Source organism: Lepisosteus oculatus, chromosome 8, assembly GCF_040954835.1.
Source record: "Lepisosteus oculatus isolate fLepOcu1 chromosome 8, fLepOcu1.hap2, whole genome shotgun sequence".
In the NCBI taxonomy this organism is placed as follows: domain Eukaryota; kingdom Metazoa; phylum Chordata; class Actinopteri; order Semionotiformes; family Lepisosteidae; genus Lepisosteus; species Lepisosteus oculatus.
This window is the reverse complement of record NC_090703.1, coordinates 2,902,085-2,914,825: the sequence shown is the minus strand read 5'-3', so window position 1 is coordinate 2,914,825 and position 12,741 is coordinate 2,902,085. Positions and strand designations below refer to the sequence as shown.

The window sequence follows — 12,741 nt, the reverse complement described above, 5'->3', positions numbered from 1 at the left end:
TCACCACTCATCCCGATTTATAGCAAATGCAATTTCATTATCATGCTATTTGCTGTTTTATCCTGAGCTTGTCTCTGAGTGGTTTTAATTCCTGCTGCCAATTTGATTTCTCATTTTAGCATTCTTAAAGTCCCGGGAGTTGACAGATATCTTTGCAGCCTTAGATTTTGTTTCAGCTGGTCTTGGTTATCTTCCAGGATTTGTGTACAGTTTTCATAATTTTAAATAAAAATTCAGTTATCCTTGAAGCTGATGATGTGGGATTTTTCTTAATTAATTCTTAATTTTTCCGGAACTGGACTACAAATGTGTGTTTGTATTTAGGGTTCTTGTATCAACCTTATTTATACACCACTGCTAAATATCTCTCTGCAGTAAAGATGTGCAAGTTCTCACTGCTAGTGTTGACTGAGTAAAAAATACTGAACTGAAATCGTTTACTGTTTTAGATTTTAGACACTGTTACATCTATTTTTTTTCTCGCTTTCCCAGACGGGATGCTCTTACATCTTTGGCTTCACACACAACAAGGTATTTCATTCCTGCGATTCTGTGACAGATCCATCTGCAGTAGGGTACCAGAAGCTCTCCGGGTGTCAGGTGCTTTGCTGCTTGGTGTTTAAAGTTCACTTAGTCGTTTCTCTTGAGTGGGATCAGTGGTTTAGTGAATAATTTATTGCCGCCATGAATGGGCTCATTAGTCGCCTTTTCAGAGTTTAAATGAGTTTTGTGGTTATTATTACACAAGTCCCCTGTTTGGCTGAACAGCGAAATGACAGTTTGGCAGGGGTTGGCTTGTAATAGGGGCAGGCTGCGTCTGCTCCGCGCGGATGTGCTCTGTATCGTTCTTGTGCCGACTCCAGGCCCTGTATCCCAGGCTTGGAATGGCTCCGGGGACGAGACCGGGCCGCGCACGTCTTGCGATGTTGCTTCTCCGGGCCGCCGTCAGCGTTTCGGCAGAAAGAATGATTGGAAACCTTGTTCTCGCTGTTCACACGTCGGGAACTTTAGCAATGGAAAGAACAGAAACACAGCCAAGAACCCGGGAAACGCTAAGCCTGTTGTTGTTAAAACTGAGATACACCTTCAGACCAGTTTGCTGCTATAATTGGTGATTTACGTTAGTTCCTTTCTCTTCATCCATTTTGGATTTCAGTTACCATTCCTTGTAGTAAAACAACTGTCAAGCTTTAATGCGTTTTAACATGAATATTAATATGATAAAATAATTCCTTGATTGCATTGATCCTGCTGTTAATTTGAACAGGAATATAAGTGATTTTGTGCCCTGTGGTGCATGGGAGGGGTAACTGTTCTTTTCGAAACTCAATAAAATGTCTTAGCTGTTGTACGCAGATCTTAAAAGCCAAATAACCTTTCCTCTCATGCCATAGGAACATTGTACTGCTCAGATACTGCCAATAGTGTTTACCATGACGTCTCCATTGAGAAATTACATGTTTGTAGTTTGAGCAAGAATTTTCCCGTCTGCCCTGCAGGCGAACGCAATTCAGCACAGGCCCTGTGGAAAACAGAGGAGCCCAAGATCCGTTTCTTGTTGTTTTGAAAGACGCTAATTCCTGGACTGTACCACATAAGCAAGTACAGTCACCAAAGCCTTGAGTTGGGCACCGCGTAAGAAAGCCCGGATCTCAACTAGTAGCTCTTTCCTGAGGGCCAGATCTTCGGAGGAGCATGTGGAACCGGGCACCTTCTCCCATAAAGATGCTCTTTTATTATGTATGTACCGCTGTGTTTAGTTTGACCGCGGGCAAACACATTACTGAAGGCAGGCTGGGAGCCATTACGCTTGTACCGCGTGTTGGGAAAAAAAATGGGTTTCGTCAATATGGGCAAAAGTTCTTCCTCGGTTTCGGGGTTCCCAGCAGTTTGACAGCCTTCCGCCGCATCTTGGCGACCGAGGCGTGCAGGCCTGCGAGAAACCGGCGCTGATGTGCTCGGACAGCTGGCGTTTTGGCTTTCGGACAGGCGGGAGTGCTCAATCATCCCTCTAACCCCTTGCCTTGCCGTCTCCGCAGTCTGTGCAGTTGCTGGAGCTCCTGCTAAGCGCCCAGCCCACGGCCTCCCGCTCTGGTCATGTGGGCCTGTTTTTATGTGCAGTGGGAACAGTTATCGCTTTTTCAGCTAGAGCAGACCAAACGCAGGCGGCCGGTCTAGCAGGAGGGACGGGAGAAGCCGAGATGTGCTGAGGCTGCCTGCGGCACCGTGCGCTTTCCGTGTGTGGCTGGCTGCTGTCGGGGCAGTGCGGGAGAATGCGATGGACGGGTTTAAAGGAATTCACTCAGGAACTTTGATTCCAAAGAGACTATTTTCTGTCACCCCTTAGATGTTCAGGTAAGAGAATCAGCAAAAAACAAAAACAAAACAAAACAGCTTTGTGCTTTGTGTGATACTGCGCTTCGGTCATTTTTTTCCCCCGTGCCTAGAAGGCGGATAGCGTTTTAAAAACGCGTCTGTTCTGAAATATTCAGTTTTCAAGTATCGTTGTGAAGTACGGCACGGGTGACCGCTCAGCCCTTACTGTACGTCCGAAACTTTTTTTTTAAAACAAATATAATAATAATAATACGGGACTTGGGTGCTGTGGAGCACAGCACGGCAAGGATTAAAACTACTTTTCAGGCTCCACAGTTTTCCCGGCTGAATACAAAAAAATGGGGGCAGCTGAAAGTCAGGAGATAAGTTTTGCGTGGGGAAGGAGAGACGCGCGGCAGTCCACAGAGGGCTTAAAGCTCTCGTCGCGGCGTGGGAAACGGGGATCAGATGTTCGGCAACATTTTCCGTGCCGTTAATTACTTTCAGTGCCACATATGTAGCAGTGCGTTTGCTCTGCGCTACCTCAAGGAAACATGTTTTCATTAGCTGGTTGTCAGCCGGCTTCACGTTTGCGTTTCTCAGCGGGGAAACTTAATCTTTAGCAAACGTGTGTAATGGCTTTTGCGTTCCGTGTGATGGACACAGAGATTACACTGAAATTGTAGTTTTAATCTTTAACTTCTTTTGATTTTGAAGGTATGAGACATCGTAATTTATAGGGCCATGTATGGAAGCGCAATCAGATCGTCTGTACCACGTTAGCCAGCAGTTTTCCTGTCAAGGACGTAGGCATGGAGGTTTTTATTGCTCTAAGACAATTGCAAAATTATGACTGATTTTTTTTTAAAGGGCGGTGTACTTTTTTTTTTAAATAGTTTTCTCATTCACCTGGGCTTCCTTGTCCATTAGGGAGACCGATCGTTAGGGGCTCGTTGAAGAGTTAGTTTATAACACACTAGATTGGGGAATAATGGGAATATTAGGTCTCTTGTGGAAAGCTACGAACAGTTAAACAAATTAGGCACAAACAGAGCAGTGCGTCGTCATGGCAACAGTGCAATTAAATTACTTTACTGTCAGCTATAATATAATTTTCCTGTTCAGAGGCTCATGGGACTCGAACTTTCATTTGGAGCCAAATTTGGATCACTTACGTTTTTAAGAGAGGGATGTAACACCTTTATTTTTTGGTGAATCAGTTTGTTTGATTTTTAAATTAATAGCACTATTCTTCATTTTCGATCTTCTTGTTATCTTCCTTATTAGCATCAGTCCCCTCTAAAGCGATCAGGTCTGAAATGTAAAAAGTTCTGAAACCAGGTGCACTTCAGTAAAGAAACACTTATCAGGCCCGTGCTACAAGAAGTTTTAAAGTTGTTTTAATTTTAGTTAAAAACATTTAGGTTTGTTTTATTGGGTGCTGCCCTGCTCTTCAGATCCAGTGTCAACCAATTGGTGATTTCAGTTGTATCTACATAGCACAATTTACACTTCCTTGACAAACAGATGTGCTGCTGTGTAAAAGTTTCAGACAGTTGGCATTCTCTGCTTCTCTCCTCCTACTCTTCTCCCTTGATGGGTTTTCATTGGCCAGAAGCACTCAGGCTAAATCTTCAGAAAGTCTCAGGTGATCTTCAGAGATTGTAACCACATCGTTCCAGTCCTAAAACCTGTACTTTGTAGTTCAAAATCAGCCTTTTAGGTTTCTAGATGTGTGAGAGAGAATGTAACGATGTTCTAATGACAAAGAACACCTGATAACGAGTCAGTTAGATTTAATTTGTAAATGTGATGGATTGCCTACTACACCGCTTCACATTGGCTGTTCACGAATAGCTTGCCTTCAGCTGAGGTCATTGTTTTTTAAAGATACCCACCAATAGGAGTAAAAGATTGATAAATGACAAGCTTGGTTCTTACCCAAATTACTCTGTATTAATAACAGTCAAAGTGTTTGTAATTGTAGAAAACGCTAGGAGCGGTTTTAAGGAAAGTGTTGATGCTCATGATCATGTGTACAATATATTGTAACTTATAATTGTGTCTTAAGATGTCTCGTACCTTTTAACGACAGTATATAAATGGCAGTGAATGGAGCAGTAGACTTTGGAAACTGCCTTTCCATCTACGTCTCCAAGATCAGCTCCCTGTTCCTCAGCAGGGCTGGCAGTCGGGCGAAGTGGAAAGTGACGCACGCGCTCGTTTCGGCCGTAGTGTAAGGAGGTGTCCGAGTGCACGTTTCACAGTAAATAGCACATTTTCAAAAAGAAGCAATGAGCGGGGAATCTGGACTACGTTACTGTTTACTTGTACTGGTATTTTTATTTGTTTGCTTTTGTTCTTTGCTCATCAGTCTTCACTCAGAGCTCTTCTCCTGTGAAGGAATTGAAACGTGTCAGACTGTTTTTTGAAGGACTTTTTGAAAATCTGCTCTGGTATATGATAGGTTTTTAGTGTAGAAAAAAGTCAATAGGTTTTTATTACAGGCTGTTATTTTGTTTTCAGTGACTGATCTGGTTAGTGCATCTTGAGAAAACAAGGGATTAGCCATTATAAGAGTCATTATAACATGCCTCTTCCCTTAATTAAATATAGAGAGCAAAGCTCTCTGCTTGAAGGGCAGTGACAGCAGCAAATAAATCAATCAAAATATTGGTGGATTAAGTGATAATCGCATGTTTTCAAGCCGTGTCAAAAGTTGAGGCTTAATTTTGGCTTGAAAGACATGGCATCCATTTTTAATTAGTGTTCTCTGAATTCTGTAACACTGCGCCAACACAATTATTTATTTCTTTTTTAACTGCTCTTTTACCAGTGCTTAAGGAACTGCGATGTACTGAGGCTGGGAAATGAATAAAGCTCCAGGTGCGCTTCTTACGTGGAATCCGTGTGTTTTAGGATGTACAATAAGGTATTCTACACTGTGTGCATTTGTACATACATACAGCATGTTCCCAGTTCCCATTCGGTTTTGCAATCGTAGACTAAGTCCTGAGCCGTAATATTTCACAGTCTCTCCCACGGCCTTTCCTTCTGTCCACTCCTGCGTGGGCAGTGGGCCAGGAGGTACGGGTGAACAGGAGCCGTCAGCAGGTACTGGGTGCAGTGCAGCGGTACTGTCCTGCGTGTCCGCTGTGTTTCCTTGATGTTAGCCTGATTGTCGCATTGTTCCTCTGCAGGAGTCTTGGTCTAAATGGGTCCAGTCATGCCTCCCAGTAAGAAGCCGGAAGGCTCGGGTGTCAGTGTTGCCAGTGGCCTGAGCCAGTATTACCAGGGGAGCTCGCTGACCAAGGCCCTCCAGGAAGCTGAGGAGCTGGACTTGTCACTGCCGACCACCAAGCTGGAGAAGGGGCCCATGGAGGACGAAGAGCTCACGAACTTGAACTGGCTGCACGAAAGCAAGAACTTGCTCAACAGTTTCGGGGACTCGGTTTTGCGGAGCGTAAGCCCCGTCCAGGAGATCGACGACGACACCCCCCCGTCCCCGGCGCACTCAGACCTGCCCTACGACGCCAAGCAGAACCCCAACTGCAAGCCCCCCTATTCCTTCAGCTGCCTCATATTCATGGCCATCGAGGACTCCCCCGCCAAGAGACTGCCGGTGAAGGACATTTACAACTGGATTCTCGAACACTTCCCCTACTTCGCCAACGCCCCCACTGGGTGGAAAAATTCAGTGAGGCATAACCTGTCCCTGAACAAGTGTTTCAAGAAGGTGGACAAGGACAGGAGTCAGGTAGGTTCTGTTTTACACTGTGTTGTAAGCGTCTGTATCTGATTTGTTCCCTGTCTGTTGCCTGTTTAATGAGACATTTGCAGCAGAATATATATTTTTTAGGTTCCCGCCTGCTTCCGCTGCCCTGCCAAGGCAATCGCACATTGTTTTTGGCACTGCTGCAACAGGTGCTGTCATATGTTTTTATCATGATCATAGCTTTATTTTTGTACTGTTTTCTTTCCACACTAGAGGTATCAATTAACATATGCGTTTGAGAACCTGTTAAACTCCTCCAGGAATTCTGAACTGATTTTTTTTCTAGCTCTGTAACTTCAGTTTGTTTCACTTAGTTTTGTAAGTCAACATGAAACAAAACCAGATTATTTCTTTATTACTGGTCACTGTGAACACTTAGGAAGGAAATAATGCTTTGAAAATGCACGTTTGCTGAAAGTGAAAGTAGTTCATGTTTCGGCAGGATTAACTAAAGGTGTCTTCATTTGCAGAGTTGTCAGCCTTAATTCAAATAAAACATTTTCTGTTTTGATCTTCTGGGCTTTGAGGACTGTAAGCTTTAGATAGTAATTCGTATTTGGTACTTTGTATATCTCCTCATCTGCAACTTAAACTCAACTTAATAAACCTACTGTATATTTTAAAAGTTTACCATGCACTTTCACCAGAATGATGAGCTGGATGAAAGTAAACCTGCTAGAAACTAAATTTCCCAATACATACCTCTTTAGGTGAATCCAATTTACGAATGTAACGAGTTTACTTAGTGAAAAGTGTGCATGTAGTAAGGAATTAGTAATTCTGTTGACTTATTGCATGGAATTCTCATGTGAGTTGTATGATAGAAATAACCCACTGGACCAAACGTGACTGACACACTGCATAACCTGATAGCATTTTCTTAATTTTAAGAGTCTGGATTCACTTCGCACACCAACGTCTGTTTGCTTTTGAGCACTTTAAGCATAATTGAGTTAACTACAGTAGTTTACAAAGAAGTGTGCTTATAAACTAATAGTGAGAAGTAACTGTGCCTGGGGAAAAAAAATGAAATCATACTTTTTTCATGAAAATGTGAGTTATTAGAACTTGGAAAAGGAATTTTATTGAAGGCACCACTTTCTGAGCTTTCTGAACAGAGTATTGCGCAACAATAAAAATACTGCACCTTGTTGTAGGAGTGCATCATAAGTGTGGGGGCAGTTGGGCTATTTTTGATGAGTCTACTGCCATGGAATTATAGCGCAAATATTTACCTTAAACCTTTAACGTGGCTTGGCTTGCAAACACTAGTGGGCTGCTGTTTTAAGCTTTCAGTATTCCTAGAACAAATCAAAAGGATTTCAGCATATTACAGGTTCATCCAATATTGATCCCAGCCTCTCACCCAGTAATGAGGACAGGCTTTCTGGTTGACGTGGAATTACATTGTGCTGTCTGAGTGGAGAAATGTGCCTTCCTTCAGCGCCGGGCTGAATGTTAAAGCCTCTCCATGTGACTTCCACAGTTCACTGCCATCTGGTCCTTGGCTGCGCAGAAGAATTTTTTTTTGTGTATGTGTCTCCATAGAAACTGGGCTGCAGTTGACATGGAAAGTAAGCAGTTGCTGTAGCAACAGAGAAACTGATGTGGCAGCCTCTGTGTTTTGCTGGGAAAGGCTAATCTAGCAGCAGTATAGTCATTAGGACACACATTGTTTAGGAAGTCAGCGACAGCTCCTACACCAGTCAAAACATGTTGAGGTTGATTTATGTAATTGAATTAACCTTTTTTTCTGTGTGTTTTTGCAATTCATCTGGTACAGCTGACACCCAGCTTGGTCTTGTAAAAATTCACCTGATGACTTAGGCTGCTTAAAACGGCTTTGTTGTGGCATGTTTACAGCTTTTCCAAGAAAGTGAAGACCTCCCCTGGGCATCACAGTTATGTTTCTTATATTGAAATATTGTCAGTCCTTAGTCATCTCTAAAATTGAAATAGAACATTATTAATGCATAAAATACATGACAAATGCTGTCAATATTTGCTCCTTATTCAAGGGTAGAATGTTCAGTCATTTGTAATTTTGCCTTCTGCGTATAGGAAAATAGTATTGCTTAACCAAATAAAGTTTCCAGTAGGCTGGGGTTGCCGGTGGAGGGATGGGGTAGGGGAGAAAGAGCTTGTGAAAATGGCTGTTTTTCTGTGGGAAAGGAAGGTGGAGGGAGTGTGAAGGCAGGGATGTGAACTGTGCCACAGAGGAGAGCAGTGTGTTGTTCGTGTGAGATGATGAAGGCGATGGCGCTGTTGCAGAAGAAGAGTCTCGGCTCAGAACCACGCTTCCCTCAGTTCTGCCTGCTTGCTAGAGGGTCTGTCGGGGGCTCCCAGCTCCTCGACGTGTTTACCTCGACTGAAACACAGTTAAGAGGAGCAGGGTCATGTAGTATCCCATAGCATTCCACTTGGGAGCTGGGAGTGCCCAGGACACCGATCAAAACTTCCTGCCATTTAATTCAAGAACTTGGAATCTGCAGTCCATAGCATTCACAGTAAACTTTGCTTCGACCTTTCTTTGACTTAAATGTATATGGAAATATTGTTAAGGTGTTGGGGTCATCGGGATGATTTGCTATCCACACTGTGTTTACCTGAAACAATTGAAGTCACATTTGAGAACTTTGATTCTTAAAACTGTGTTTAAGACACCATTCCCTCTTTACTACACAGGATTTCCGAAGAATATTCATTTTCATTTTGTTATTCTTCACATTTCAGTTCCAACGATATTGCAAAACCTCTTTCATATTCTATAGTTTGCTGTATATATTTGTGTGTACAGTATAGATGTGTAGACCTACAATTCCATTATTGTGTTGAGTAATGTGTTAGAAATGTGGCTTGGTGAGACCATGCAGAAGTTGTAGCTTTTGTATCAGGTGTGTGGTGGACTGGAGTGAGGAGATGAGGAGCTGTAGCTCTGCTGGTTGTTTATACTGAAACCCCTCCCGAAGGTCGGACATTGGATTCTTCACCACCTGTGTTATTGTGAGCTGGCTAAAGAGGACAGTGAGCTGTAAATAAACCAGACACTCTCTGTCAAAAGCCTGAATGCTGCAGTGACAATATCTGAGTTGGTGAGAATATTTCGGGGTGCCGCTCTGCCCTGGCTCGGAGGGAGTCCCTGTTTCGAGCCGAGCAGCTCCCTCTGTCTCCGAGGTCTTCCCGGTCACGGCCCGGGTGCCGGGAGTTTCCGTGGCGCTGTTTGCAAACGCCCGGCGTCTGGGGGGGCCGCCTATGTGCTGTACAACACTGCCTGTTCCTCCGGGCGGGGGGAGGACACAAGTACACACAAAAAATAACCTTTCGGTCGTGAAAAAGCCAAGATTTACGTGGAAACAGCCGCAGCAGCTGCAGGAGAAGTGTCAAGAGGGGCACCCCGTGGTGAAGTTAGTCAGGGCCTCAGGGTGGCGTGGGGTTTCTCCTGCATGGCCAGCATGGTCATCGCCGAGCATCTGAGCGGAATCGCCTCACTTTCATCCTTTGAGTAGACAGGAGGCAGAAAACGGATCCAGCAAAGGCGGCACCTAGAAAGAGAGGATTTCGAAAGAAAGTTTCCTGCAGTGTGGGAGCAAGAGCTGCTTCCTTCGAAGTCAGAGTGGGCGGCCCACCCAGGACCGGCGTCCCACAGTGGAAACTCGGACTCCAGCGCTGTTCCTCGCCTCCTCGGGATTGTGACCTCTCGCGTGGGAGCTGTTCGCCTAGGAACTGTCGCCCGTTGCGAAATGCGCTTGATTAGATAAAAGTGGTCAAACAGGGTTTCGCTGTTAAAATGTCTGCCTTATATAAATAGTAATGGATAAAAGATTACGCAAGTTTTGTAAATAATGTAAAATATAGTAATTGTGACAAACAGTATCTGATGAAGTCGCTGAAGAATGTGTTATGTATCTATTCAACACAGTATCAGTGTTCCCTGCAGCACAAAATACTTAAATTAAGAAGTGCCACATAATTATGTGTTTACAGAGGAAGATGTTGTGAAATAAATAGCGCCACTGAATATGTTAGCTGAAGTTGGCACTATATACCTCTCATTATCAGAGCTGCAAAGGACTCCTACCTTTGTGTGTATTTCAAGGTTCATGATAAGAAGTGCTTACAGTGCAGTTGTTGTGATCAATAAAAACAGAGGCACAGATAAGTGCGTCAGCACATTTGTGTTTGTGGTCTAGGAAATGAGGACTCTTAACCTACAGGTACTGTATTCATTGCATATTGTAAAAAAAAAAGTCTGCGCAGAATGGAGTGTCTGTGCTTGTGAAAATGGAGTGTCTTGTGAGTGGGAGAAGTCTAGCAGTGGAGGAATTATTGCAGGTTTTGTTTTCAAAATGAGGAATAACCAATGTCAGGAAAAATAATGTTAGGTTATTAGTTACGAACTGGCTTCATCACTCTGCTCTCCTCCCCACTGAGAGCTGGTGTGTGGGGAGCAGACTGGTGCACTATGGCTGCTGTCGCATCATCCAGGTGGGGCTGCACACTGGTGGTGTGGAGGGGATCCCCATTACCTGTAAAGCGCTTTGAGTGGCGTGTCCAGAAAAGTGTAAGGAATTAGTTTTAGGTACCGCAAGTTCTTTTAAATGGATTTTGTATACGCCAGATATATACTGCATATGTTCCTGGAGGCCCAGAACAAATCAAAACTGCACCCAGTCTGCCAGTTGTGGATTCCAAGCCCAGCATTGATGGTCAGTTTCCATTGAAGAAAGAAGCCGAGTGAAGCTGCTGTGGGATACAGCGCTGCGCAGGGCTGGTGTGTGACTGCGGCTCCGTCTGGCCCAGGCTTACAGCCATCACGCACCTCTGACAGCTGGACTCTCGGAGGATTTCAAACCAGTTCATTTCTGCCTCGGTTCAAGAGCCGGGAATGGGTTTTCCACAGACATGTTCGCGTTTTCTCTTTGATAAAGATAATGCTTTTTTCAGTGCGGAACCTGTAACCTGTTTGATACCAAAAGAGCTCCGAATACTGATGCTTACTGCAAGGACTTCAGTGGGAGTGCAAGAGTGGCCCACACTGGGGTGTGACTGGGAAGGTGCTCCAGCAGTCAGGCCTGCCCTGAGGCACGTGGGCTGCTGCAGGTATGAGGTCCTGTACGGACAGGGCTGCTGATTCAGGGCCCCGGCCGGCAGGGTCCCCTCTGTGCTGCTGGAGCCGTCGACAGCTGGGCAGCTCGCTCCCAGATTCCCTGGGGGGGAATGATGGGGATGTGAAATTATCCATCTATTAATGCAGAAACCCTGGCTGGATTAGATCCTCAAACTGCAGCATGGTTAAACAGTTAAAATTGCATGCAGCCTTTGAAGTCGGTAGAAGGAAGAATTGAATCATTGCCACGTTTAATGCCTTTCGGTCTCTTACAGAGTTTATATAACAAGAAAAACAGACTTCAGCGGTATTTCCACAAGAACACTGCCAGCTTTATTTCTGGGGCTAGAACGTGGCTGTGCCTGTTGATTCTTTGCATTAATGTTTTTTTAATATTTTCAACTTTACATAAAGGGATTTGACCCCAAATCACCTCCAACAATTTCTTAGCAATACTAGTTTTATTGGCAGTGCCTGAAGCCACTTCGTACTGTATGTGATTGCATAGATTTCTTTTCGATCAGTTGAGGACATTTCCAGGACTTCTGGAAAGGCTGTGGACACAGCGTGTGTTTCAGTACAAAATACATGACAGTAGATGTCTTCACGAACGTCTGACCTTGAAATCCATCGCAGTCACTTCATACGCCCGGCCATTTCCTCGCGGCTCCATCCAGTGCGGACGGGCAGCGGGCACTCCGTCACAGACACACACGCTCACATCAGGACCAGTCTTCCCAGAGGCCAGTTAACCTGCCGGTATGTCAGCGGGCTGGTTGAGGAAACCCACACGAGCTCCGTGCAGAGAGCACCCCAGCAATGGAGCCCTGCAATCCTGACCACTGCCCCACCGTGCCTCCCCACTTAATACTATACACAGCTAACGTCAAGGAGAAGTACCCCCACTCAGGGTCCACTGTTCCTACAGTCTGTCAGCCGATGTTTGTTCCTTGAATAAAAATGAACGAAATCCTACAAATTACTGTGAAATGTGAACAACCTGTAATTATGAATGAGATGGTAACTTCAGTGTGGATTCCTTTCATTTCCTCCTTCACACTTGGCAACCTTTGCTGAAGCCTCATTCCCATCCCGTGTGACAGTTTCTCTGTGGATAGGAAGTACTGTGCTTGAGTGCCAACAAAAGGATTAGGCCTCAACTCTGACACGAAGCAGTGTATGCCTTTCTAGATGTGGCATATCTTAAGAACCGGACTCCTCTAATAACCTGACTGCTGTGTCCCGGCTCAGTGCAGCAGCCCTCAGGCCAAGTGAGGGAGATATGATCTATGGACGCCCTTATCCCGATGCTGTCGTTGGCAGCATGCTGCTGTTTCTGTTTTTTTCTGCCCGTGATCCCACTGTTTGATAGATGAGATTGACTTTTTCAGTTTAATCGGAGCGGCAGTGTTTTAATTTTTCCCTCCTGTGCTAGTTCTTCGGTTTAGGGACAGCCCAGTGAAACCTCCCGCAATGGAGACAGTCGTGAGGAGGGAGGCCTCAGGGTACCCGACAGCAGCTTCACCTCGCCACATGGCCTGCG

General features: G+C 44.7%; 1 protein-coding gene across 11 annotated transcripts in view; it reads left to right on the top strand.

Moving 5' to 3' along the window:
* foxn3 (forkhead box N3) overlaps nt 1–12,741 on the top strand; it is an 88,383-nt gene that overhangs the window by 32,181 nt on the left and 43,461 nt on the right. For 8 of the 11 annotated variants that reach the window (XM_069193013.1, XM_015350216.2, XM_015350214.2 and 5 more), the window contains one exon: nt 5,517–6,073. In XM_069193013.1, coding sequence (XP_069049114.1) covers nt 5,531–6,073 — 543 coding nt within the window. In that variant the 5' untranslated portion in view covers nt 5,517–5,530. Of the gene's footprint in view, nt 1–1,590; nt 1,741–1,833; nt 2,356–5,516; nt 6,074–12,741 lie in introns of those variants that run through there. The other 3 variants (XM_015350221.2, XM_006632271.3, XM_015350223.2) reach the window with 3 other exon arrangements.